Source organism: Rhinopithecus roxellana, chromosome 20 (genome assembly GCF_007565055.1).
Source record: "Rhinopithecus roxellana isolate Shanxi Qingling chromosome 20, ASM756505v1, whole genome shotgun sequence".
Lineage (NCBI taxonomy): Eukaryota > Metazoa > Chordata > Mammalia > Primates > Cercopithecidae > Rhinopithecus > Rhinopithecus roxellana.
Window position 1 is genome coordinate 29,557,092 of NC_044568.1, and position 27,970 is coordinate 29,585,061.

The 27,970-nt window shown below is 49.8% G+C and overlaps 1 protein-coding gene across 1 annotated transcript in view; it reads left to right on the top strand.

Annotated features, from left to right (window-relative positions):
• The window catches only part of ABCC12 (ATP binding cassette subfamily C member 12), a 63,116-nt gene that overhangs the window by 26,166 nt on the left and 8,980 nt on the right, over positions 1 to 27,970 (top strand). The window contains exons 12-22 of the mRNA XM_010354868.2: positions 2,666 to 2,738; positions 4,372 to 4,575; positions 8,131 to 8,265; positions 8,379 to 8,463; positions 8,533 to 8,604; positions 11,527 to 11,616; positions 12,567 to 12,670; positions 14,690 to 14,887; positions 15,657 to 15,883; positions 18,869 to 19,006; positions 22,985 to 23,141. Coding sequence (XP_010353170.1) covers positions 2,666 to 2,738; positions 4,372 to 4,575; positions 8,131 to 8,265; positions 8,379 to 8,463; positions 8,533 to 8,604; positions 11,527 to 11,616; positions 12,567 to 12,670; positions 14,690 to 14,887; positions 15,657 to 15,883; positions 18,869 to 19,006; positions 22,985 to 23,141 — 1,483 coding nt within the window. The remainder of the gene's footprint in view (positions 1 to 2,665; positions 2,739 to 4,371; positions 4,576 to 8,130; positions 8,266 to 8,378; positions 8,464 to 8,532; positions 8,605 to 11,526; positions 11,617 to 12,566; positions 12,671 to 14,689; positions 14,888 to 15,656; positions 15,884 to 18,868; positions 19,007 to 22,984; positions 23,142 to 27,970) is intronic.

Sequence of the window (27,970 nt, forward strand, 5' to 3'; positions counted from 1 at the left end):
AGTCCCATAACCACCCATTTAGGGAGATCATGGCATTATATCCCCATTTTACAGATAAAGAAAAAGGCCCAGAGAGGCGAGTTGACCCTCCCAAGGTATTAAATGCTATTAAATATCAGAGTTGAGTCTTGGACTTAGACCTTGAGCTCCAGATCAACATCAGTTGTCTGGAGCTGGAGCTGCCTGACAGCTGGGTCACTCAGAAACCTTCCCAGGCATCACAATGCTGAATTAAGAGAATTAGAGTTGGTTTTAGGAATCTGGCTGTCAGCTCTCCAGCGGTAGTTTGGCCTTTCTCATCTTACCCACCAACTCTGTCCCTGCTGGCTGGCATGGCCAGCATATATATTCTCATCAAGAGGCTTGTCAATTCACCTCCTCTTCCCTGGCTATGCCGTCCTGTGGCCAGGAGGCTCAGGTGTGGCAGGAAGGTGATCAGTGCAGGAGTCAGTGATCAGTGCAGCCAAATTACTCTGCTCAGCATCTCTTGGCCTGTGCCACCCACTTGGAACACCTTCTCTGTCTGTGGAAGCGGACTGGACAGAGGGTTGCCTTATTCATCAAAATGACGTTCAGAAGACAAATATGTGCCAAATGCCTGCAGCATGCAGGGCACATGGGGACAGAGATGGCTCAGGTGTATCTTTGCCCTTAAGATGCCCAAGCTTGGAAGGGGCTATAGGAAATGCACAGAAATGACAGTGCACCAGGGAGGAATGAGCCAGGTGGTGGGAGACTGTGCTCAGATTGTTCCAAGGCAGCAGAGATCACGAGAGGATGGTGGATCAGGGAAGAGAAGATGGCACTTGAATTGGGCTTTGAAAGATGGATTTAGCATCCTTCATATGTGGCATATTTAGCAGAGATTTTGCTCCTAGGGCAGAAACTCTCAGGGCCATAGGAAGCAGGAGGGTGGGAGGCAATTGAAGGTGGGAGGTGCTGAGGGGAGGAAGATGTGCTGCGCAGTCTGAGTCTTGTAGTCGCAGATTGGCAAATGTAGTAATAGCAATTATGGCCCCCATTGATGGAGAATTTGCCATGCAGCAGACACTGTGCTAATAGCTTCACATGTTTTTCTGCTCCATTCTCACAACAACCCAATGAGAGTTTGTTGTTTGCACAATTTTATAGAGCAGAGAGTGAAGATCAGGGATGTACAGTCATTTGTCCAAGGTCGCCCAGCTGGAGTCAAACCCATTCTGTGATTCCAAGGCCCCTCATCATAACTGCTATGTACGCCAACCCTAAAGTTTGTGTGTGGGCACGATGCTCGGGCCGTGCCCAGGTTCTATTTCGGGGCCTGTGTGCAACCGGGAGGCAGCTGCTCATGCCTATCCGCTCTCTTTCTTGCCTCTTTATTGGGAAGGTTTGTCTTTCGATGTCTGAGTTGTGAGACCTGCCCATTGTCACTCACTGAAGGAAAGAGGGTCCTGATGATGATAATGCCAATGATATCAATCAGTCAATCTGTCATCCACCAACCAATCAGCCGTTGTGGAGGCAGGCAACCCACCGAGCAGGACAGAAACCTAAAGGCCCAGTGGTGCTGCTCAGCAGCTGCTGGGAGGGAGCACACACCTGAGCCAGGCACTACAGGCATCCCAAGCAGGAGTTGGGTCCCCAAGGCGGCTGTGCGGGTGCTCTGTGATGCCTGGGGAAGGTTCTGCTTATGGTGGGGCTGTCTGAGTGAGGTTGAGTTGCAGAGAAAACCGAGGGAGGAGGGTGTGGGCATCTGTCGTAACATGGGGACGACATCCCAGTGACCACTGATGGTCTTAGGTTCCTCAGTGCCAGAAGTCCCCAAAGGCCTCCCCTGGGGCAGAGGGGGGTCATGCCCCTGGGGACCACTGTGGGGCCAACCCCACAGCTTTGCTGCTTTTTGCAGGACAGAGTGCTAGTCCTGGCGGCTTGGCTGCTGCAGAGCTGGCTAGGGCCTCAGCTGTCAAACTCCCCAAAGCCTGGGCTGCAGGGCTAGGCAGAGGGTGACACTGAGGGGGCACAATGGAGAGGCCAAGAGGCCCAAAGAGCAGGAGTCCCACTCTCTCTCCCATTCTACCCCCTCACCTCAGGTGCCATTCCCTTTGGTTCAGTGTCCTGAGTTGTCGCAGGGGAGAAAACTCTGTTTTCTCCAACCGAGTAGCAGTGAGGGGGTGGATGGACTAGCTTTGTGATGGGGCTGGGCAAATGTCAAGGTCGTCATCTGTGATCACCCAGCCACCTGCTGTTAGCCTCCTTCACACACACCCTCTCTTCCACCCACGTCCTGCTTCAGCCCTGTGCCCCCCAGGAGGCGGTCCCCAGTGACGGCAGCCCCCATGGGTAACCCCTCCTCTGACTCCCACGAGCGTCCAGCAGGTGGCGCCCTGAGTGTTCCCTGCAGGGCTTTCCCGTTCACCCTTGTCTTCTTCCCTGCCTGGCAAGAACCCTGCCAGCGGGGGAGCCATTCCTGAATCAACACTGCATCAGGTCAGGGGAGGGGCCAGTGGTCAATGGGACGCCATCCTTGGGTCATTGAAGGCAGAGTGACTGGCCAGGGAGCCTTGGACGTAGCACTCACCACCCCTGGCCTTGTCCCAGCGACACCAGCAGTGCCTGTGGAGACAGCCCAGGGCAGCGGTGCTTGCAGTCTTTCTCACCCAGCTACTTCTGAGCTTTGCACCAACAGGTATCAGCACACAGTCCACGTCTGTGGCCTCCAGAAGGACCTGAGCAACCTCCCCTATGGAGACCTGACTGAGGTGAGCAGGGCTGGGAGCGCAAGCCCACTGTTGCTGCACACAGTACATTTGCTCAGGTCCAAAGGGCTGAGGCCAGCAAGCCCCTGTTCCACATCCAGATGCCCCAAGAACGTGTGGGCAAAGCTCAGGTTCCACCCGTTCTGAATTCTCCCTCTGGATCTATACTTGCTGGATGTCACAGTGGACGTGGCACCAAGCTTACTGGTGTTTGGCACAGTGTAGTCACTTCTTGGGGCTACTCCCAATCTGCCTGTCATCTCAGGAAGGGTTTCTGGTGAAAACTGCTTCCTCATCCCGAGGGCTGGCTCTGTCCTCCAAACCAGGGCCCCTTCTTGCCTCACTGGCTCTGCCCAGGCCAGGAATATGGGGGTCACCTCTAAACATTGCCCCCTGGGGTGCTTGTCCAAAGTGCTAGCTCCATCCTGGGCTGAGCCTGCCACCCCAAGAGACCCAGGGAGTCACCTTGCCATCTTGGGTCCCCACCCTTCTTGTGCCCTCTGCACAATCTTCCTCACCTTGCCCAGGAGCCCCAGAGGAGATCAGAAGGCTAAAGCTTTCTGAGGAAAGGCCAGGTTGGGGTGTCTTTCTCTATTGGTGCCCTCAGTCTGCCTCCCCAAGGAAATGGCCGTGAAGCCTTCCTGGCCTGCATCTGAGACCTCCCACACTGCAGCCCTGGTTCACCCTTCCAGGCCATGCTCCTACCTGCCTGCCAAAGTGTCCACTCACCTCCTAGCCTCTAAGTCTCTGCTTCTGTGGTATCACTACCCCTTGAGTTTCAACCCCAGATCTACCTCCTTAAGGAAGGCTTTCCCAAGTCCCACCACCTGAATAATTTGCTCCAAAGAACTCTATTGATGCTTCTCAGCAGGCACTTGTGAAATTCTGCTTGCTGCTGCTATTATGTACATAACTAACCTGCCCACCGTGGAGCTCCCGAGGGAGAGGGGAGTTCTCTTGTCCAGCTTGTGTGTCCCACCCCGTGCCTAGCTCAATGCCTAGCTGAACACGTGGGGTTCACTTTGGGTTCCATTGGATAGAATCACCTACAGTAAGCAATCATCATTTCTGTAAATATTTGCTGAGCACCTATTCTGTGCCCAGCGTGATGCCAGGCCTTAGGGTAGTGATGATGAACTAGGAAGTCAAGGCTTATCTCTCCACAGTGTTTAGAGTTGCCTAGGGATGGGATAGTTGCTCTCCAAGTAAATAAAATAGGGAACTCCCTTTTCCATCTGTACCCAGCCACATTTCCCTCTGGTTCACTGCTGCATTCTCCCCAGCTCTTTGCTCACACAATTCCCTTTGGTGGTAATAATGACGTAGCCCCTCCCCATGGGATCTGCACTGGGCTGGGGTCTTGTGAGACGGGCACCCCTCACTCCTCATGGGAAAGAGCTTTGCCCTAGTCGCCACTGCCCACCAGGCTTCCTGGAGAGGTAGACAAGTGGAGCACTTCCACTCACCACAGAGTCTCGTGTGACTGGGGGCCCCGTAAGGGGTGGAGGAACTTGGACGAGGTGAGGATCAGTGTGTACATCTTTCCCCTGAGTCCTGAAAAGCTCCAGGAAGCTTCCATTGCCCAAGAACTTCAGGGTGGCCTGACAATAGGCAGTAGCATTGTCCCTGTCCACAGATTGGGGAGCGGGGCCTCAACCTCTCCGGGGGGCAGAGGCAGAGGATTAGCCTGGCCCGTGCCGTCTACTCTGACCGTCAACTCTACCTGCTGGATGACCCCCTGTCGGCTGTGGACGCCCATGTGGGGAAGCACGTCTTTGAGGAGTGCATTAAGAAGACGCTCAGGGGGAAGACAGTCATCCTGGTGACCCACCAGCTACAGGTGACGGGACATGCAGGATCCAGGAGGTCACGGGATGGGTGTGGGTGGTGTCTGATGCTCACAGAGCCTCCTATTCTGCCTATATCTGCCTGTCTTCAGCTGGGAATGTGGGGAGGGAGCCAGGGATGCAAGAGACACTCATGATTCCCCAGCCTTCCTGGGTCCCAGGAGGTCCACCTGTTCCACTCTGTGCATGGCCTCAGTGGGGTCAAGACCTTTCCTGCCCCAGAGGGTAGATTCTCTAGAAGCAATTGAGTCCTGCCTGTGGGTGGACTGGGGCACCCTTCCCCCAGTTCTGGGTGCCTGGTAAAAGGATGATTGCTTCCCCCAGTTCTGGGAGCCAGGGAAAACAATGACAGCCCCACCCTTAATCCAGCAATTCTGGGCAAGCCTGAGGCCAGGGACACTTTGACTGGGGGTGTTAGGGGGCGGTAGACCTCTTAGATGAGGGTCCCAGATGCCCCAGGCATCACACCCCAGGGGAAAGAGGCTGGAAGCCAGGACTTTGGGACTAAGGCTGAGACTCTGGGGAAGCTCTCTTTGCTCAGGGCCACTGTCGCAGGCTAAGGAGCATGAATCTCACTGAAGAAAGTGACTGGGCTTGACCTGGGTGACTTTGAGAATTTGGCAGGGTGGGAACAGACCTCACTGCACTGGTCCCACATAAGGGGTCCTGAATGCCTGGTGGGAATCCAAGAACCTCCTCCTCCCAGGCCAGGTTTCCCTGCTTCCAGACCATCTCCCTCTCTCCTCTTTGAAGGGAATCTCCAGAGATGTGCGAGAGAAGGGGGGCAGTGCATGTGTGTGCACATGTGTGTTCATGCGTGCACGTGTGTGTCTCCTTGCCCAATGAGAGATTCCTCGGGATTGACTTATGTTGAAAGGCCTATTGGGGCAGGAGAGCAAGAGTCCCATCTTCTTTACTCTCCTGCTACCTGCAGAGAACATGTTACATAAGGGCCTGGTCTGCGGACAGGAAGCAGGTTTTTGCAAGGGTAAGTCAAGCTGCGGTGGAGAGGGAGGGGTAATTGCAGCAAATAAGGTTGCCATGGCTAAAGGATGCTGCAGCCAGCATTTTAGAACCCTCAGTAGTGGCCAGGAGGACCAGCCTAAAGAGGGGGTTCCTCGAAGACTCCGTAAAACCAGGCTTTCCCATTGCTGTGATGCTGCCCCTAGCCTGGGCCGACCTTTGCCCAGGGCTAGAGTTCTGGCCCTGGAATAAGCTCAAGGCATCTGAATTTTGCACATGGGGATTGTCTGGATTTCCTCTGAGTGGGCCTGAGCACCTCCAGGAAGCATCACACTGGGCTGGTGTGGACAAGAGCTCCTAGTTCTTCTTCTTCTGAGTTAGGATGGAGGACAAGGTTGGATTTCTTCAAGACCCCCATGAGGTGACTGAGAATGGGCTCTGGCCAAGTCCAGGTGCTAAACCTGGCAGCCCCCGCTCTGCACCTGGGATCTCCCTGGAGACACCCGGCAGCAGGGAGGGCTGTCCTCTGAGGGCTCTGGGGATCCGGAGGGGATACCTCATCCCTGACAGGTGTGGGTCACAGCTGTCCCTCCAGGAGTCCTCATGAGGGGAATCACAACCTCGGTCCTGGTTCAGTCTTTAAAACTGACTGAGCTGTAGTATGACCTCAGGCAGGAGCCATCTTCACACCAGGCCTGTCTCCTCAGATTCCACCTTCCCCTGTCATTTTATCTCACTTTTTGCAAGTTGGAAGAGGCAGGTAGCCACCAGGTGGCACAAGATCTTAGTCCCGCTGGCCCTTGTCAGGGAGGATGGAACTCAGAGCCCCAGAACTGGGGCCCGGGGCTTTTCCAGAGCCTATCCCCTCTTCTCTTACTCTCAGGTCCACAGGCAAACATCTGAGTGGCTGGGATGGATGATCACTCTTCTAAGAAACCAGTGAAAAGAGGCTGGGAGCAGCCACTGAAATCCAACTCAGGGGCAGATTCGGTGACAGTTTGCAGAACAAAGCTGCTCAAATCAGCCTCATATCTCTGGAGTGAATTGGGGGCTTGCTGGCCAGAGGGGGCTTCCCTGGGAGCTCCTGGAGCTGGAGTGTGTGCTGTGGCACAGGCAGAAAAGGCCATGGGACTGGAACAGGCTTATGGTGTCTCAGTTTCCCCATCTGAAATATCAGCCAATAAGACAGAGAGCTGGGCAGTTAATGGGAGGGAGGCATGAGGGCTGGAGCTGTCCAAGCTGTTAGAACTGTTATCATTCAGCCTTTGGGCACCCTCCCAACTCGCCCAATCAAGTATACAATGACCGAACACAGCTACTTCTTTCAGGCTTGTAATCAAGAGCAGCAGAGGTTGATTTGACCTTGGATGAACCGTGCAGTATCAGGGAAGACCGCTGGCCCATACTGCAAAGGCTTCTTTCGATCAAACCATCTTTAGTCTCAGCATCTTGCCTGCCTCTAGGAGCGGACTTCCTTGATCCTGGTGGGGAGATCTCTGTGTCTCATTCCAAAATGAAAGGAAAACCCTCTTAGCAGAACTCTTTGATCTCACGAATGATATGGAAGTGAAGGGAATTCAAATTAATAAAACAGAAGTGCTTTGGGCAAAATGTGGGATGCCAGCATTAAATGTAGCTGTGTTTTTATCTCATAGATAAAGCTGGCATAAATTCCTCAGGCCAGGGAATGTGGCCTGTTGCCTGGGGACCACACCATGGTTTGCTTCTCCTGGGCTAAATGGGGATGACGAGGGAGGCTTGTAATGTTAGAACAGAGAAGGGCCTTCTTGAAGACCATATTTCCCCTCGCTACCAAGTCCTGGCTGCAGTGACTGTCAGTTTTACTTTCCCCAAATCTCCATGATCAGATTTCTATTTATTTATTTATTTATTTTATTTTTTTGAGACGGAGTCTTGCTCTGTCACCTAGGCTGGAGTGCAGTGGCACCTTCTTGGCTCACTGCAACCTCCGCCTGCCAGGTTCAAGTGATTCTCCTGCCTCAACCTCCTGAGTAGCTGGATTATAGGTGCACACCACCACACGTGGCTAATTTTCGTATTTTTAGTAGAGGTTAGGTTTCATCATGTTGGCCAGGTGGGTCTCGAACTCCTGACCTCAGATGATCCACCGGCCTCAGCCTCCCAAAGTTCTGGGATTACAGGCGTGAGCCACTGTGCCCAGCCATGATCAGATTTCTTAGGAAGGCAGCTTATTTAAGGAGCAGTAGCAAAGGAAGATTCAGTGTGCTTCACTGTGACAGCCAAAGGCTGGCTTTTTTTGGACTCATGAGACCTGTGGGTGTTAGATGAATGGTTCTCTGCTGGGGGCCAACCTGCCCCCAGGAGGTACTTGGTAATGTCTGCAGACATCATTGCTGGTCACACCTCTGGGATGGGGTGCTACCGACATCTAGTGGGTAGAGGCCAAGGAGGTTGGTAAATATCCTACAACACACAGGACAGCCCCCTCAAACAAAGAATGATCTGGCCCCTAAAGTCAACCATGCTAACTAAGGTTGGAGAGGAGTTTGGCATGGGCTCTCCTTTCCAGGCAGAAGTTCATTGTCGTTCACTTACCTCTGCAGTTCTTAGAGTCTTGTGATGAAGTTATTTTATTAGAAGATGGAGAGATTTGTGAAAAGGGAACCCACAAGGAGCTAATGGAGGAGAGAGGGCGCTATGCAAAACTGATTCACAACCTGCGAGGATTGCAGTTCAAGGTAACTCACACCTGGGCAGCTGTGGGAGCAATTGGGGAGGAATCCCTCGGGATTTCCTGCCTGGGAGACGTCCTGTCACTTAGCTTTCAGAAGGAATTTCATTTTGTCTCCAGGATCCTGAACACCTTTACAATGCAGCAATGGTGGAAGCCTTCAAGGAGAGCCCCGCTGAGAGAGAGGAAGATGCTGGTATGATCGGTTAGAATCCCATCCCTCTTATTGCCTTGGCTTGAATGGACACAGATCTCTCTTTATTTCTCACCCTAGTTTTGGCTCCAGGAAATGACAAAGATGAAGGAAAAGAATCCGAAACAGGCTCAGAATTTGTAGACACAAAAGGTATTTACCACTCATCCCCTTGGTCACATACACTTAAGGATGTATTGGGCATCTACCGTTTGGGATACAGACAGTGTAGACACTGTGCATGTCACTTTGCGCAGCCAGAATTGGATGGTCTAGGGTACTGTGTGCCTTGGGGTTCCACTGCCTAAGTCCAAATTTTGGTTCCACCACTTACTAGTTTTGTGACCTTGAGCAAGATACTTGGCCACTCTGAACCTTAGCTTCCTGATCCGTAAAATGAGGAAGTAGTACCAACCACAATTTCTGGTAAAGATTAAATGAGAAAACGAACATAAGTGATTCGCACAGTGCCTGACACACAGTGATGCTTAATAGTTATTATGAGCTGGAGAGATCAAAGTAATGCATGGGGATTCATCAGAGGCAAAGGCAGACATAAGAGCTGTTTCCCACTCTTTATGGGGAGCATTGAGAACGGATTATGAAGCAATGAAGAGATTGAGGTGGGATAAGGTTATTCATTCTTTCAACAAATAAAGGTTAAGCATTGACTGTGTGCCCAGTTCTAAGCTGGGCTGGGGAGAGCAAGAAGAGATGCCCGTGTTCTCAGGATCTTGTGGTCTGGCGGGGACACAGGCAGATCGGTATCTATGGGAAACCAGTAAGAGTAATGGGGAATTTGGGTGAGAGAAACCAACAGGTCAGGGAGGGCTTCACAGAGGGGGTGGCCTTTGGACTGGTCCTTCAAGGTTGTATAGGAGTTTGCTGGGGAAACTGCAGTGAGAAGGTGGGAGAGGGTAGAGGGCTTGAGGTTGAGGGCGGGAAGTGATTCCAGGAAGCTGGGGAGACGAGATGTGGAAGATGAGCCTGGTGGGGGCCAGCTGGTCAGGCCACCTCTTCTCCTCCATAGACACCCTGCCTTCATTCACTCCACATCCCTAGAGCACCTACTCTGTCCCTTGCCCCATGCTGGACACACAGAGGGCTGGGGTCAATAGTCCTCAAAGTATACACAGCAAGGTGGCTTTCCAAGTTAGAATTCTGTTTCTCAATAATGCAGAGCCAAAACAAACAAACAAACAAAAATCTTAGCAGATTTCATCAAATTTAAGATGCCATCCATTTTTTAAGGCTACCACCATTTTACCTACCACTTGGAAAGGAAAAAAAAATCTCTGCTAATTAAATGATATGACAAACTAGCAAATGGAAGGCACATCCAGATTCCAGAGATGTTACAATGTGGGGGAAAGAAGTGAGCCTTTGAATCGATGAGATCTGGCATCCTCAATGGTGCTTGTGACAAATGCATGCACGTTTGGAAAGGCAACATAGTTTTGCAGTTCCAGAGGCTTCCAGGGCTGAAATACCCAGATATCTCTTCTGTGATTTTTGGAGAAACCTCCAGGCTGCCCGGGATTTGGGGTCCTGTGGAGAGAGTAATCTCTGTTCCTCACTTCCTCAACACTCACCCCTCTCTGGAAAGGAAAGCGTAATCGTGAAATTTCACCCTGGAGAGAGACGCAGTCCTCAAGGACAAACAACTGGGTTGTCAAGGGCTGTGAAAGGTGGAGGAAGGGACAACTCGTGAACTGGTTAAAGACAACACTGCCACCTGCCTGGCATCACAGCATCTTTTAAGGCACAGCTGAGGCAAACAGAGCATCAGCGGCACTCCTGCCCCGGCCTGCAGGCTGTGAGGTGATGTGACCAGTCCCTTTTGTGCTCCCGGATGCCGTTCATTAGACTCTGCCCACACGCTGAGGCGTCTCCCTCATTTTGCAGTTTTGAGGGAGACACAATGGGCTGAAGTCAGGCTGAACATTTTCAAAGGCGCTCCAGGTCCCCAGGCAGCGAGTGTAATGGTGGCTCTATTCAGCAAGGTGCCTTTGAGGCGTGAAAGCTTTTCCTGTTGGGCCAGGGTGCACAGAATCTGTACATGGGGTTCCCCCTCTTCTAACTCTATTTATCTCTGTTTATAAAAGCCAAGTATGGTGTATAATTCTGCTTTGGAGTTGACATTTTCACGTTTCTCTGTGGAGGAGCGGAAGAGACATGCTTTCAGTACTGGCTGCTGGGAGCTGCTTTATCCAGCATCCCTTTTCCTCAAAAATCTTGCTTCCATGAGAACTTGACAGTCATTTTCCCTTCCCCTTGGGGAATGGAAGAACCTGGGACAGACATTGAGGGAATCAGGTATCCATGCAGCAGCCAACCTAGGGGTATACACTGGTTTTCTTCTGCATGGCGTGAGCTCTGAGAACACAGGACCTGCCTCTTTCTTGCTTACTCTGTAACAGGTGACAAGGGTGCCCTTACCACTTCAGCACACCCAGCCCCCTCCCAAATGCCACCTTTGCATTCCTTTGCCTGGGGGCTCTTTCTAGGAGATGCCGGCTACATGTCAAGCTGGAAGTGCAGGAATTAACACCCCCACCCAGGGAGCGGCCTTCACCCTATGGCCAATAGGAATCGGTATAGAAAAATCCCAGATCCCTCTCATCACGTGGAAAAGCCCTGAGTGTGTGTCTACACTGGTTCTGAGATTTCTTCACATGGGATGAAGCCCCAGTGGCCCACGGTGGTTGCCAGCTTGGTGACACGCCTTATTCCCTTTAGCTCCCAAATAAACCTCATGTATTCATAGTCTCTTCTTGGGTGCTGCTTCTAGGAGAAATAGACCAAGACAACCCTTGCATCCCCCAGACTGAGCATATAGTAGGTGCTTAATAAATATTTCCCAAGAGACCAGAAGCTTACTTCACAGGGCTGTACTGAGGACCAAGTAGCACAAAATGAGCAAAAGTATGTTGGAAATTTGAGAGCATGGGACGAGTGGAAGGATGCGTCACAGCCCCCTTAGCCGTGCTGTGGAGTCCACAGAGGGGCTGTGCCTGTCTCGCTGGGCCCCCGCCCCAGTGGTGAGAGACGTGGCACTTGTGTTTGTCTCCACAGTTCCTGAGCACCAGCTCATCCAGACTGAGTCCCCCCAGGAAGGAACCGTGACCTGGAAAACATATCACACGTATATTAAGGCTTCTGGAGGTTCAGTATAAAACAACGAGTTTCTTGATTTAATTTGCATTTTTAAAAAATCCTGTCTTAAACTGTTGGGTTCACATTTTATGATTTCTTTAACAATTACTCTGTTTATGGGAGGGCCATTTATCAATGCTTTTATTTTTTCCCCTCCTAAAAACTAACATCTGATAATACAGCCTTTTAAATGGAATCATTCTTTATCTCCACTAAAGCTGCCAGACTCTCTTTTATTGGAGTGGAGTGAGCAGCAGCATGAACTGTACCCTTGCACTCCGGTCGCTCTGTACAGCAGTGGCCAGTCCATTGCCAGCCTTCCATACAAGGTTTTCCTTGGTTTCTTTTTCTTTCTTTCCCTTTTTTTTTTTTTTTTTGAAGTGGAGTCTCGCTCTGTCATCCAGGCTGGAGTGCAATGGTGCAATCTTGGCTGACTGCAACCTCCAACCTCTGCCTCCCAGGTTCAAGCAATTCTCCTGCCTCAGCCTCCCAAGTAGCTGGGATTATAGGTGCCCGCCACCGTGCCTGACTAATTTTTGTATTTTTAGTAGAGGCAAGGTTTCACTATGTTGGCCAGGCTAGTCTCAAACTCCTGACCTCAGGTGATCCACCTGCCTCAGCTTCCCAAAGAGCTGGGATACAGACGTGAGCCACCATGCCCGGCCTTCCTTGGCTTCTTTTTAAAGAATACTGAGTCACTGTTATTGAAGTGCACATTGGTGGTTTTTCCAATATGTTCACTGTTTGGACCCATTTTCCAACCAGGTAGAACAGATGTCCCCATGGCTCAGGGCCCCAACACTCAGATGTACCACATTAGTCTAGCAGGTGGTTTCCAGGTGTGCGGATCCTTTTCCTGCAGGTTTTGAATTTCCCATCAGGGTTGGGACCTGAGGAAGGTCAGCTCCTGCCACATGCTCATGTCTGCAGCCCCTTGGGCCTCTCCCCTCCTCTTGCAGGGTACCTCCTTTCTCTCTTCACTGTGTTCCTCTTCCTCCTGATGATTGGCAGCTCTGCCTTCAGCAACTGGTGGCTGGGTCTCTGGTTGGACAAGGGCTCACGGGTGAGTTTCCCTTTGGCATTGGAAGATACCGAGTCTGTGTCTTGGAGTAAAACACTGCTGCCAGAGCATCTGACTGCCCCTGCCACCATGCCATGAGCCCACATGCCTCCCCCTGCCCTTTTCAAGAAGTGGAGGTCAGTTGCTTACACCACAGGACCCAAGCCCCTGGAATCCCCTTTGGTTTTTCAAGACAAGCAGGGTGTAGACACCACTTTCAGATTTTAAAGTGTTGACTAAAGAAGACGTGTGCCCCAGCTTGTCTGGAATCAGGCATGTACAAGATTGGGTCAGTTTCACAGTCTCTCTTGTAAGTTTCCCCCAGGAAAGCTAACACGGATTTGTGTCTTTCTAAAGAGATATTGGCATCTTGTTACGGACACTGCCCAGTGCCAGAAGGTCCCACATGTCTCTGCTCCCCAAAGTCGTCTCTGCATGAACAGGACGGGCAAGCATCAGATTCAGGCTCTGCAAATGCCACGGAGCCACGGGGGACCCTTCTCTGCAGGGCCCTTCCTGGGAAGAACTGATGTGTTGACTCTCTCTCGAGCTTGCTGGGAGCTCTCCCAGCTTTTGGCCAATGGTCTCAAAGCTTTCCTGGAGCCCTGGGGAATGCTGTGGGGTCGCTGGCCCATCCTCCAAGATTACATTTGGTACAGCTCTGTTGCTATGACAACCAAAGGGAGGTGGCACTGAGGAGACAGGGGCAGGGGAGAGGCTGCCGGGCACAGCTTTCCAAAGCTAGTCCCAAGGGGAGAGGCTGAGGGGTGGCCTGCTCTGTGCAAAAATAGAGAGCCATCTCCGGAATAGACAGTCTCCCAGATGCTCCCTCACTCACGAAGAGCTGTGTCCTTGGAGGGCCCGAGGTTTAGGGTCAGGGTGTGGCCTTCTCACAGGCTTGGTGCTTCCCCAGGAGTCCCACTGCCGTTGGCTGATTAAGCATGCAGCCATGGTGGCTGAACCATGTGTTTGCCCCTGGTGCCGCGGACACTGTGTGTTTGCCCCCAGTGCCCCGGACACTGTGTGTTTGCCCCTGCCCCCACCCTCCCAGACATGCAGCCATGGTGGTTGAACCATGTGTTTGGCCCTTGTGCCTTGGCACAATCAAAGGTACAGGAGTGTCTCCTCTTCAGGCTGGGCCTTCTATCCCTCAGCTCCCCAGAGATACGTTTGCTTTCAACCATGTTCATCCATCAGCCACCTCTGGTTTACATTTCCACTGTGACTGTAATCAGCAAAATGGCATTTAGAAGAAAGATACTTGTTTGCTCCCCAAGGGCAGTCTTGACTTTTAGCACACAGCCCAGAGAAAAATGAAACTGCCAATTTCTCAGGGCGAGGAGACGTCCTCTCCCCATAAGTGCTGGCAAAATTGTGTGTTTTTGCTGGGCAGGATGGAGCCACAGATTCTTTGAATCCTCTGAGAGCCACTTGTATTCACTGGGCACCCTCCTCCCCACCAAAGATCCCAGGGCAGTACCCTAGCCCCCTCTCAGTTACCCCTTGGGAAAAAGAAAGGGAAGGGACTGTGGAGCTGGCCTGTCATACAGAGAAGCCCCTGAGTCACCCCGAAGGCCTGGTGGCTGCTGCCACACAGCTCAGCATGCTGGAGGTCAGTTCCTGATCCTCTGCCTGAGGGTTACTCCTTCAGCCTTGTAGAATTCTGATTCCCCATTTGCCTCTCTGATCTTCCCAGCCCAGCATTGCTTCTGGTGTCCCGAGGTGCTGTGAGCTTCGGGGATGGCTGCCTGGTGCCCACCTCGTTTCTCTGCTTTGTTTTTCCCACTGACTGTGCTGAGCTCACAGTCAGGTGCCCCTTGGGGTCATGAGTGCCAGCAGGAGGAACCCCGCAAAGCTCAGAGGCCCCAGAAGGGAACAGATTAGATTGTACCCACCTGACTCATTCGAAACACTCATGTCCTTGTTCTTAGTTTCTTCTCTCTGGAAAGATTATCCAGAAAATTCCTGTTCTCCTGGCAGGAATTTATCAATTCTTGGTGCTTCTTTTGTTTTTCTCTGAAGATGACCTGTGGGCCCCAGGGCAACAGGACCACATGTGAGGTCGGCGCGGTGCTGGCAGACATCGGTCAGCATGTGTACCAGTGGGTGTACGCTGCAAGCATGGTGTCCGTGCTGGTATTTGGTGTCACCAAAGGCTTCGTCTTCACCAAGACCACACTGATGGCATCCTCCTGTCTGCATGACATGGTGTTTAATAAGGTATGGCCACAAGTGTTGCAAGTGTACCCAGTTATTCAGTCAACAAGGTATACAGAGCACCTGCTGTGTGCCAGGCATGGTGCTGGGCTCTGGGAACAGCCAGAGTCCTCACAGAGCTTGCAGTGTAGTCTGGGAAGAGTCTCCCAAACAGCTAATTACCAACTGAAGGTAGATTCCAGGGAGCTGTGGGGGTGGATCAGCAGCCCTGAGGCTGGGCTGGGGGATGGAGGCAGGGGAGGCCACTCCGCGGCAGAGATGTGCAGGCCAAGAAAGCAGCTCCTGCTCCAAAGAGACCTGAGTGCAACACGGGCTTCAAGAGATCCTTCCAGCCCCCTCCGCATCCCATTGCCAAGGTGGGCAGCAGCCAGGGGCTGGGAGGGCCCTGGCTGGAGCATATGGGTGGGGCCCACACTTCGGAGGTAAAGAGACAAAGGGAAACTTGGCTTTTTGTTGCCATGGGGCACAAAATTCCTTCCTCTGACAAAGGCATCAGCCTCTCCTGTCTCAGGCTGCATCCCAGATTTGGAGGGGAAGCCTGAACTATAGGCGGTCTCTCAGGGCCTCCGCACAGAGACTGAATCCCCACGTTCACACTCATTCACGGTGGCCGCAAGAAGGGGGTGCATCCTCCCTTTCCCAAGATCACCCGACACACTGTGCTGTGCCCTGGAAAAAAGGTCAGGCCCTGTGCTCACAATTTCACCCCCAGCAGAGCGGCAGGGTTTACTGAGCACACACCTCGACTCTGACTCTCTACTGTTCTCCACAGATCTTAAAGAGCCCAATGAGCTTCTTTGACACGACTCCCACTGGCAGGCTAATGAACCGTTTTTCCAAGGATATGGATGAGCTGGATGTGAGGCTGCCGTTTCACGCAGAGAACTTTCTGCAGCAGTTCTTTATGGTGGTGTTTATTCTCGTGATCTTGGCTGCTGTGTTTCCTGCTGTCCTTTTAGTCGTGGCCGGCCTTGCTGTAGGCTTCTTCATTCTCTTACGGTAGGCCCATGTGCTATTTACACAAGAAGACAACACACACACACACTGACTGGGTATCACGTGGTATTGAGCATTGAGTGCTTGCTGTCTTCACTGATGGTCTACCATTGATTTTTCTGTACTTAGTAAATGCCAGGTGCTAAGTGCTTTGCATACATCTGGCATTTTAGCCTCAGAGCAACCCTGAGAGGTGGAAGTTATTGAAAGATTAAGGCATTGGTCCCAGGCCAAGAAACTAGTAACCATGATTGCCACCTCTCTGCTGATATGTTCCTAACCATGGGGCGCTACCGCTGCTGCTCTGAGCTTTGAGAAATAACCCCCACCCTAACCATGGGTGTGTTTAGAGAAAGGCCTTAGGCAACTTTGCATGTTGTGGGGGCAGGGGTTCCCACTGCAGCTGTGCACACCCACCCTGGGGGAAAGCAGGAGGACAGCCATGATCCCAGCCTCCGAGGACACCCGCCCTGCTCCCCGCTCTTCCTGGGGTGAGCTGGGGTTCCCAGCAGGTAGCATGGTGGGTATTGGGTGAGGGCAAAGGGTTGCAAATCAGAGAAATTCGCATTAGAGCCCCAACTCTGCCACAACTAGCTGAAGGACCTTGGAGAAGTCAGAGAGATGCTGCACACCTGTTTCCTCTCTCCCTAAAGGTAATCATTGAAATATATGCCTCACCTGTTTCAGAGGGCTTGCGAGGATCAGGGAAACTACACAACCAATGGCTTGTTGATTACAAAAGGAGTAAGCTGTTAGGCAAGAGTTTCCATAAAAATCAATAACTAAAAATAATCATTTATCATGATCCTAGACGTGCCCAGCCAGTGGGATAGTTATTGCAGATCTGAAAGAGAATCCTCCAAATAAAATATTCAGCCCATAAACCCTGGACTTGCTTTCACCTGTGCACAGTGTTGTTGGTTTTCACACTCAGATCCTGGTTTTAGAAATAATTGCTGTGGCCACAGTGTGGAGGGTGAATGGAGCTACAGAAAGGTCAGGGCAGACTATAGGGCGGGAGTCCCTTGAAATCTGTGTGAGAGAATTAATGAGGACCAGATGTAGGCAGCAGCAGTGGGAACAGAAGAGAGGTATGGGTTTGAGAGTCATTTCCAGGGTAGTGTCATCAGGGTTTCACTTTCCACATCTGGTGGAATTTTGGGTGTTGGGGGATGGGAGAGGCAATGGATGATTTCAAGGTGAAGAGCAATGTGAAGAGAGATACGGGTGATGCAGGAGGAGAAGCGGTTTGGGGAATAAGAATACAAATTTAGTTTCGGATGCTTCAGTTCTGTTCAGCAAGTCTGCTGATGGTGTCCGTGGACAGTGGCAAATGCGGGTGTGGGAATGTGCTGGCGCAGGAGAGCTGGACTCTGTGCAGGGGCAGGTGTGGCTCTGGGAGCTGACACTGTGCCCTAGGGAGCTGAGAGAGCTGGACTCTTGCTGCTGTCTTTCACTGTTTCCGCGGTGACCCTGAGGAAGCGAAATTGTCACTAGTGGAGGGTGTCCAGGTTCTTGACGTCCTGAGCAAAGAATTGGACAAAACGCACAAAGCAAGGAAAGAAGGAAGCAACGAAAACAAAAATGAAAGTACACTCCCACAGAGTAGGAGCAAGCCCGAGCATACGGGCTCAAAACTCAGTTACAGCATTTTTTTTCTGGGGTTTAAATACCCTCTAGAGGTTTCCCATTGGCCACTTGGTGTATGCCCCCATGCAAATGAAGTAGTGGCCCATGATCAGTATGATTGGTTGCAGAAAGCAACCAATCAGAGGCTGAAGTGAAGTTACAAAGTTACTCCTATACAAATGAAGACTTGGCCTGCCACCAGCCTGATTGATTGTGGGAGGGGACTAATCAAAGGTACATCTGTCACCCAGAAAAAGGCAGGGGCAGGTGTGCAAGGGGAGTAGCCTTTGAGCCTTTTGTTATGTAGGTGGGGAAAGTTGGGGTTTTCCTTTTGATTTAGTTCTAGGAAGTCAGTGTGAATTGGCCTTAGATTCCCTGCCTCCAGACCCCATTCTGCCTCCAAATGAAATGGTCCGAGTCTCCAAACTCAAGGGTTTATTGTGATGACCAAATACAAATAATTTCTGAGAGTCATTTACAGGATACAAGCAACTCCTGAACGTCATTCTTACAGTGGATTCTTTGGGCTCATGTTCCTTTTTGTCATTCCTGTGTTTGATCATTGCTCCTGTCTGTCCTCCTGTTTATGCAGTTGATTTACTTAGTAAAAGCTCTTTCTCTGCTCTGTACCTACCCTTCTAGCTATAAAGATTGGACAGACCAGAGCTCTTCCTGCTTGAATTATCCAGGTGTTTCCAACCAACTCACTTTAGCTCTGCACTAATGAGGCTTCCCTCCTTGCTGCCCTGGGTTTGTTTTAGCTGAGTCTGGAGGTTTGATTGTCTTCTCTCTTGGGGGCCAGCCAGCTGCTGTACACACCCGAGGTCCCTGGTCTCCTGCTCACCAGGGCTCCTGGAGCTTCCACATCCCGTGGGGATTTGGTTTTCAAGTCAGCTATAATGATGTTCATTCAAAATTACCTTTGAAAATGCCTTTAGAAGGCCACATGTTGGCAGTTGACACACTGGGTTTTCTTCCAGAGTTAGAACAGATCACTTTTTCTCTGGCTGGGCACCAAAAAGTGGTTGGCTGATACTTAGGGGCTGTGCTGTATGAGAAATTTTGGTTTTTGAAGACTAGAATCATGCCTTGTGGAGCAAGACTTTCCTGATATGAGAAACACTTAGCACCGTGGCCAAACGAAGGTGCGGCTGACTCATGGTTCTCACGCTCCCGCCATTCCCACACCTGGGGCAGGCACCGCTGCAGAATGGCAGCCCCGTTCTTCATCCCCAGTTAGATGGCACCGTCTCTGACTTAAGCACTGTACTGAGTGCCTAGTTGGCTCTGTTTGTGTGAGGGCAAGCCTGATGAGACCTCACTTTGTGGCCCACTTGGCCCCTTTCAATTTTCTTCCAGTATTTTCCACAGAGGAGTCCAGGAGCTCAAGAAGGTGGAGAATATCAGCCGGTCACCCTGGTTCTCCCACATCACCTCCTCCATGCAGGGCCTGGGCATCATTCATGCCTATGGCAAGAAGGAGAACTGCGTCACCCAGTGAGTCCCACGTGGGGCCCTGCCCCAGGCCCCCATGCTTCATGCCTGATTCCGATGGGGAGGGCACAGGAGGAGGGAAGTCTGGGCTGCTGGGGACTGATTGCAGACAAACAGCTGGAAGAATCAGGAGGAGTCCTTGAAGACACTTGGCCTCACAGCCTCTCTTCCAGCATCTGGGGCCCCAGAAAATGTGAATGAGGGGAACTTGTTCAATGACAACCTTATTTGTTCTATTTTTCATTCTGAAAGTAAAAATGTGTTTGATTCAGGAAGATAGGGCAAAACAGGAAAAAGAAGAAAAAAAAATCACTTATAGCACCCCCCAAACCCAAACATATTAATTTTTTTTCACATATTTCCTTCTAGTTTTTTTTCTTTTTTTCTCTTCATGGAGTCTTCTTTTTCTTCTTAAGTATTTATAATCATTTCTTAAATTTATTTAACAATTTAAAATAGCCTGTTTCATGTTATTACATGTTTCTTGTAGAAATAATTTCTAAAGGCCACCTTTCATTTCACTTAGCATTTTCTTCTTTTTAAAATATGGGGACTATGTTAGTAAATCTCTCTGGCATCTTCCAGCTTCACACTTCTAAAATATGACATAAAATATATAAATCAGACTGGGCGTGGTGGCTCACGCCTGTAATCCCAGCACTTTGGGAGGCCAAGGCAGGTGGATCATGTGAGGTCAGGAGTTTGAGATCAGCCTGGCCAACATGGCGAAACCCCATCTCTACTAAAAATACAAAAATTAGCTGGGCGTGGTGGTGGACACCTGTAATGTCAGCTACTTGGGAGGCTGAGGCAGGAGAATCGCTTAAACCTGGGAGCTGGAGGTTACAGTAAGCTGAGATTGCGCTACTGCACTCCAGCCTGAATGACAGAATGAGACTCCTTCTCAAAAAAAAAAAAAAAAAAAGTATAAATCACGGTAGGCTCACTGCAGTAACAATAACCCCAAATCTTAGGGAGTTCGCGCAATAAATTTTTATTTTTCCTGATGTCACAATTTAGTGACAGTCCATGGGGCAACAGTAGGGGATTGTACTCCACACTCAGGCATAGTCTGTTTCCATCTGGGGCTCTTCCATCCCAAGGGCCCTGGGGTATTCTCTTGGATCATCTGTGTTGAGCCAGAAGACAAGGGGACCAGGAAGGAGGACCCAGGGGGAATTTTATGGTCCAATCCTAGTAAAGCGTCCCAAGATTTCTGCACATTCATTGGCCAGATTGGAGTCACATGGGCTCACCTAACTGCAAGGGAGACTGGGAAATGTAGTCCAGCTGTGTCCAAAGGAGGAAAAGAAAATGGAGTTTGGTGAATCCATAGCAGCCTTTCCCACATAGATTTTCTATCTTTTCCTTCCTTAAAAAGCTAACACACCCTTCAGAGAGAAAGAATTAGATGTAGTTCTAAAGGGTGCGTCGAATGCATTCTAAGTTTGGAATTGCTTTAAATTTATTTATTTATTTATTTTTATTTTTATTTTTTGAGACAGAGTCTCACTCTGTCACCCAGGCTGGAGTGCAACGGCACGATCTTGGCTCATTGCAACTTCCATCTCCCAGGTTCAAGCGATTCTCTTGCCTCAGCCTCCCAAGCAGCTGGAGCCCTGCCAATTTTTGTATTTTTAGTACAGACAGTGTTTCACTATGTTGACCCGGCTGGTCTCGAACTCCTGACCTCAAATGATGCACCCGCATTGGCCTCCGAAAGTGCTGGGATTACAGTGAGCCACTGTAATCAGCCTGGAATTGCATTACATTTAGAATTTCTTTGAATTCTCTCTCACGCCCCCTCCATTTTACCACCCAGGATCTCAGAGTACACTCAACATCACACCTTGTCTTTAGTTCAGTCAGCACCTAGTCCTGACCCTAGTTTGACCTGAACATCGTTTGTCAAGAGTCCTGCCTCACCCTTTGTGAAGGGTCACACATAGACCCTTCCAAAGTCCTAGCCATGAGGAAAGCCCATGGAGTCGTTCGTCTACTCACCCACAACAAACACACATGCAAGCTTTGTCTTCCCACAGCTTCTCCTCCAAGATTTCTGAGAGAATCCTATAAGGAGCCAAGAATGACTGATGGGGGTTCCCTTCTTTTAATAGTTTATTTCCAAAGGGCTTGGGTTTCTGACATGTATTGCTTTTGCCACCAGACAAAAATGCTACAGCTTAAAAAATGTAAAAAGGTTAGAGGCCAAATTCCAATTTGATCCCAGCTAGTGATTTTGTTTCTATGCAATCTAACCAACCACACAGATAAGACCATAGGTGACTTCCAGGTCACAGAGGCTGTCAGTTGAATTTGTATGCTCTATAGCTACATGATAGAAACAGCGCTGTGTTTGGAATAATATTTTGATTAAGCTCTGGGGAAAATAAGTTAGAGTTAAAACAGAGAGGAGGAGAGGGCAGTGGAGCCCAGGGCGGCTGGTCAGAGGGGTTTCCAGGCAGAACTTTTGGGAGGCCTTCCAGGACAGCGTGGAGCAGCAGTGCCTGAGCACATTCACGACTATGCCAGGGGAGGAATTCTACCTCCTTAGGGCTTTAAGCATGGAAAGGTTTTCATTTTTCCCCCAATAGTTTCTACCAGCTGTTCTCATGAAGCCCTTCCCCACTAGATCAGGGAAGCCACAGTGGCAATTGAATCTGATGTCTCTTTTGGTTAATGGTCATCTCAGTGTGGTGAAAATTTCAATCTTGAATGTATTCAAGCCACAGGTCTCTTTCCCCCAGAGGCTTGGTGTGGCAGGGCTATGCTGTGTGTGTGTGTGTGTGTGTGTGTGTGTGTGTGTGTGTGTGTGTGTGTGTGTAATTGAGAGGCACCTGCTCTGTGCTTTTAAACACCCTCTTCCTTTTCTCCAGGCCTGGCTCTCTGATGCCCATGCAGGGGAACTGGGGAGGGGATAGCAGGAAGAACACATCCTTGGGTGACTGGCACCTCTGGGCCATTCTCTCCTTTCTGCTACCCTTTCCTGCTGCTGCAGTGCACTGTGCAGATATGGGACAGCAGCTTGGAGACCCCAGCAGGGCCAGAACCCCAGAAGTTCTGCTGGCATTGCTGGATTGGTAGGAGTCACTGGGTCTTCCTGTGAGTTCTGCCTGGCAGCCCTCACACTGCACTCCTCTGATGCAGAGGCCCCTTTGCTCCATGCCAGGGACTGCAGGCTCCAAGGTCATCTTTCTTCTGCTATCTCAGCTCTAGGAACTGAGGAGCTGATGATATTCGCCTTCCATACATCTGGGGAATGCGGAACTCCAAGGGTGGGTCTTGCCCCCATCCCCTGGCTGTGTCATCTCCCTGTCACTCCGCTCTGTGCTTCTTCCCCCCTCTCCAAGACCTTTGGCTCCACAGACATGCAGCAGGGATGCAAGGTGTCAGCTTCCTCTCCTTGAAGAGGCTCCCAGTTTTATAAGCAATTGTCTTCAATCTTCTTTCTCTGATTCAGGGAGGGAAACCTGACATGCGCCCTCCCTTCCCTCCTCTACGGTCACAAACATTGACTTCCCTAAAGGTGACCTGCTCCACAACCCACGCCTACCCTTTCTATATATCAAGGGGGCCAATTGTCAGTTCCATAAAGCCTTTTAGGATGGCTGACTCCAGGATAGGGATCCTTTGGAGTTAGAATGTGAAGCACTCAGCACCTCTTATTCTCAGCTGTAGGTTCTAGCTGCCAATTCTGGGAAAGACAGAAAGAGCCACTTAGCACCCTACTCTATTGCCACATGAGATTTCCCAAAATATGTGCAAATCAAAGATGTTTAGAGTGGCAGGTTTTTAAGAGCATGAATATATGTTCATTTTGTAAGAGTTTGCTATGTGAGAGTGCATTCCCTTGATTAAAAATTCCCTGGCCTCATTTCTCCAGTCACCCTAACCTTAAGTCTACAGAAGCACAACCTGATCTCCTGCTTTTTCTGATTTTCTTGACTGTAGGTTTAAGATGCTAAATGACGAAAACTCCAGTCACCTCCTCTACTTTAACTGTGCTCTCAGGTGGTTTGCGCTGAGAATGGATGTCCTCATGAACATCCTTACCTTCATTGTGGCCTTGTTGGTGACCCTGAGTTTCTCCTCCATCAGTACTTCATCCAAAGGCCTGTCATTGTCATACATCATCCAGGTAATGCCTGGTGCAAGGTTGGGCTTAGTCTGGAGGCTCCGGCTTATAATACATCAGGGAGGGTGCTTTTGGATGGACAGAACAAAAACCCCAACCCGAATGGGTTTAAACGAGAAAGGGAGCTTAGTGGCTCACATCATTAAAAAGTAGAATAGTTGCGTGGACTTCAGGCACAGTGGGATCATGGCTCTGAGCTTTGCCCATGCCCTGTGATGACTTTCCTCACAAGTGACCAGCAGCCTCTGGGGTCTACAGTAAAGAAGAAGCAGAAAGAAAGCATTTCCTGCCCTAGCCATGGAGGCAGGAGCCTGGAGCTTTACTCTTATTGGAGGAAAGCATTTCCTAGCTCAGCCATGGAGGCAAAAGCCTGGAGCTTTACTCTTATTGGATTAATTCAGGCATCCCAGAACTAATTAGTGGTTTGGTGGGATACGGATCATTGGTTAGGCTAGGGATGGAGTTACACCTATTTCCAACTTTAAGTCACATAGCTACTCCACAGTGGAGGGAGTGAAATGAACGCTGGAGAGACGGTCATAATGTCGATGACAAATAATTACTGATTTATCTTTTTGGTTGCTTTTTTTTTCTTTTGAATAACAATAATAGGTGAACATATGGCATTGATTGTGATTGGCTTCAGGCCCTGTCTTTTAACTAAATTAATTCATTTCCTCCCCACAACAACCCTCCAATACTGCTGTGATCCCCATTTTGCAGATGAAGAAACTGAGCCCCAGAAAGACTTGGCCCGAGATCATACAGCTGTCATGAGTGAGGGCCAGGATTTGAATGCAGGCCACCTGGACCTCATGTTTGTTTGAATCTTGTTATCTTTGGAAACTTTTTTGACATAGTCCTTATTCTTAGTGCTCTGAAACTCTGGAATAATGTATCTGAATGTGGGTCTTTATTCATGTGTTCTGTTTGATGCTGTGAGTTCTTTAAGATTAAAGTCAAATTTCTCATCAGCTTGGAAACATGTCTCCTTTTTCTCCTTCATTTTGACAATGTCCTCTTTTTCTTTTTTTTTTTCTTACTGTATTCATGTCAGTTGAATATTGAATTTCTTGCATCAATTCTGTTTCTTTTTCTTTTCTCTCAAAGTTTCCATGTTCTTGTCTTTTTATCTTGGGAATTTTCATTAGTTTTACCATTCAGCTATTCCTTTGAATTTTAAATTTGGCAATCCTATATTCATATATTTAATTTCCAGAAGCTCTTATTCTCTGAGTTTTTAAAATAATCACTTTTTACATGGATGCAGTGTATTTTTGAATCTCTCTGAGGATATTAATTAGTGTATTAGTTAGTTCTCACACTGCTGATAAAGACATACCTGAGACTGGGTCATTTATAAAGAGAAAGAGGTTTAATGGACTCACAGTTCCATGTGGCTGGGGAGGCCTCACAATCATGGTGGAAGGTGAAAGGCACGTCTTACATGGTGGCAGACAAGAGAGAATGAGAGCCAAGTGCAAGGGGAAACCCCTCATAAAATCATCAGCTCTCGTGAGACTTATTTACCACCATGAAAACAGTATGGGGGAAACTGCCACCGTGATTCAATTATCTCCCAACCCACTGGGTCCCTCCCACAACACGTGGGAATTATGGGAGCTACAGTTCAAGATGATTTGGGTGGGGACAAAGCCAAACCATATCAATTAGAGTCTTTTTTTCCCCTCCTAAACTTTCCTCCCTTCTTTGACTTGCATTTGTTTCTTCCAGAGGTAGTTTTTCTTTTTGTTTCTCTCATTCTTGCTCTCTCGTGCCATTGGTTTTGTCCATCTGTCTCCTGACCCATTTGTATTTAACCTTGGGGAACTGGGTTGGGTTTTCAGAGTTTCCTCTGCCTTTGTTTCACCTTGCTAGGTGTCTCCTGATGGGAAATTTTATGACTACAGTAGGTGGGTGGTGGGGCTTTTCCGTAGGCTGGCTTCACTTCAGGAAAGCAGCCAGGGAGCTGACATTTAGGTACCCAAATGCAAGACTTTAAGAAGTTTTTATGCGGGGACTATTCTGAGAGCCCCATTTATCCCCAGGCAGTTAATTCAGTTTCTTTAGAGAAAATCATGTGTATGTGTGTGTATCAGTGTGCACGTGTGCTCCCATGCCTAGGGAAAAAGGGTCCAACTAACTCTGGTTAGGAGAAAGAAGAGGGGAAGAGGAGTGAGTGAACCAGTGGTTGTCTATATAGACAGCCTATCAGCCAGCCTCTTTGTGGGCCCCCTTCTCATACCTGGAGCCTCTCTGGGTTCTGCTCTTTAAACTCTAGCATGCTCTGCTTCCGTTTTATCGAAAGGCTTTCATCCTCTTTCCATCCTGTAGAAATTTGTAGCTTATTCACTGCTGTCTCTCCTCAATCCCCTTACTGTTAAAGGTCTATTCTTTATGGAAAATTTATCTGATATAACTTAAATGGTATTGTTGGGAAGAAGGAGAAACAAAAACGTATTCTCAGTACTCTCTCTTAAGTGGGGAAAAATGAATTTTCCTTGGGTAACCCGTTTCCTGTATTGATAGATGTTTTCATTTGTTGTTGCCTGGTAAAATATCAAACATGATGTTGAACAGTTTCCCTTAATTGGTCCAAGTAAAACAGCTTTCCCCAACTAAGGTCATGCTTTTGGGTGATATTATCAGCTATCTGTGAGATTGTTTTCAAACATTCCTGTAAGGTCGTGCACAGCATTGAGATCTATGGGAACACTTGTTCTCCAGCTGGCTCTGTGGCTTCACTGAGCATTAGCCCCCTTTGGAGAACACAGAATTAAAATGACAGCACTCCACTTGAGACTAGAGAAGACTCCCTAGATGGATGAGAAATTGGCATGAAATCCCAAAGAGCAGAAAGTGAATGCAAAGTGACATCATATCACATCACGTAGGAGAATAAGCACCTCCTGGGGCCAGCACTGTGCCTTTGTGGGCATCCTAAATCTGGGAGGGCTGCCGTGGCCTTGGGAGCTGATACTCTTGCATTTAGCAAAAGATGTATATGCCCTTCTTGAGGGCAGGGTTCATTCATTCACTCACCAAATATCCCCTAAGCACCCACCATTAGCCAGGAACTGTGCTAGTGGCTGTGGATTCAGCAGTCAGCAGTTCGAACAAGTCCTGCCCTCATTCTAATGGGCAGCTGGAATAAATGAGGGGCAAGTAAATAGATGAGAAGCTCAGAAAGTGTTTAAGCATTGGGAAGACAACAAGTGGAGGAATGTCTCTGTCAGAAGGGGAAGTAACATTTCATACAACAGCCAGAGGAGGCCTCTGCTGGGAGGTGGCTTCCAACCTGAGACCTGAAGGATAAAGAACTAGCCAAGGAAGACTGGAAGAAAGAGTGCCTCAGGGAAGGGCTCAGCAGTAGGCATGATCCTGGCATGTTTGAGAATCTGAGAAGCCCACGTGGCTTGAGCAAGGTGGTATGAGGTGCCAGCAGAGTAGAATATGTAGAGCTTTGTAAGTCGGTGGGGGGGATATTATCTGTATTCCAAGACTGGGTTTCTCAACCATGGCACTGTGGGCTTTGGGGCTGGATAATCCTTTTGGTGAGGGGCTGTTCTGTGCATGGTAGGATGTTCAGCAGCCTCCCTGGCTCTGCCCATGCGATGCTGGTATTACGTCCCTCCTGCCAGGTTGTGACAACCCAAACCGTCTCTAGACATTGCCAAATGCCCTCTCTGGGGCAGGTTGAGAGCCATTGCTCTAAAGAAGTGGAAACTGCTGAACTGTATTAAGCAGGGAGGCCTGCTGAGGGGCTCTCAGAGGGTCTGCACCGAAAGGTGGATGCTCTCCACGTCACCCACCTGCTCGTGCCCCCTGCCTCTTTGCTGCTAAGGCCTCTTGCTTCTTACTACAGCATTCTTATCCCGAGTTTGACTGGTGGACTTCTTATCATAAATGCCTCAGCTCACACAGTCCTCTGGAACCCCCTATCTAAGGTAACTCCCCAGCTCCAGCCCCTCTCCTACATCATCCTTTTGGGACATTCTTGTCACTCCCGCAGTGGCCTTGCATGCCATCCCCACCAGTCCACTAGAATGGAAGCTGCGTGAGTGCAGGGATCTTGTCTGTAACCTTCAACCCTGGAAACTGGTGCCCCCACCAGTACCTGGCCCATGGCTACTGCTCAGTCAATGAAGTTCGCTAATGCATGAGGTGGTCCTGCCTCTAGCCCACTTGGTAACACATGCTGTGGCTGCCCCACCTTTCCAGGGCAGGCTGGAGGTTCCAGGCATTCTCACACCCAGGAGCAGGTGCAGCAATGACTGAGGGAGTCAGTGGCTATGTACCCACGTGTACCCCAGCTTTCTTGCCCCAGCATGGGCCAGTTCCGAGGTGTGCTCCATTCAGTGTCCCAGAGCTCCCAGGTCAGCTGGACTCTCAGTTGCCCACAGCAGTAACGTCTCACAAACACACCTGGTATGGGCAGCCTCTCTTCCCCTGCTCACTCCTCCATCCCCTCCTGGTACAATCTGGGTTCACTGCCTATGTTTGTTTGCGAAGGCTGCTGTGACAAATTACATGCTTGCAGGCTTCAAACAAGAGAATGGTATTCTTTCACTATTGTGGAGTCAGACGCCCGGACTCAAGGTGTTGGCAGGGCCAGCTTCCCCCCCGGAGGCTCGGGAGAATCTGTTTCTTCTCTCTTCCAGCTTCTGTGGCTGCTGGCCATCCCTGGCATCTCTTGTCTTGTAGCTGCATCACTCCAGTCTCTGCCTCTGCCTTCATGTCCCCTTCTCCTCTGTATTTTCTCCTCTGTCTCTTATAATGACACTTATCACTGGACTTAGGACCCACCCAGGTGATCCAGGATGATCTCAAGA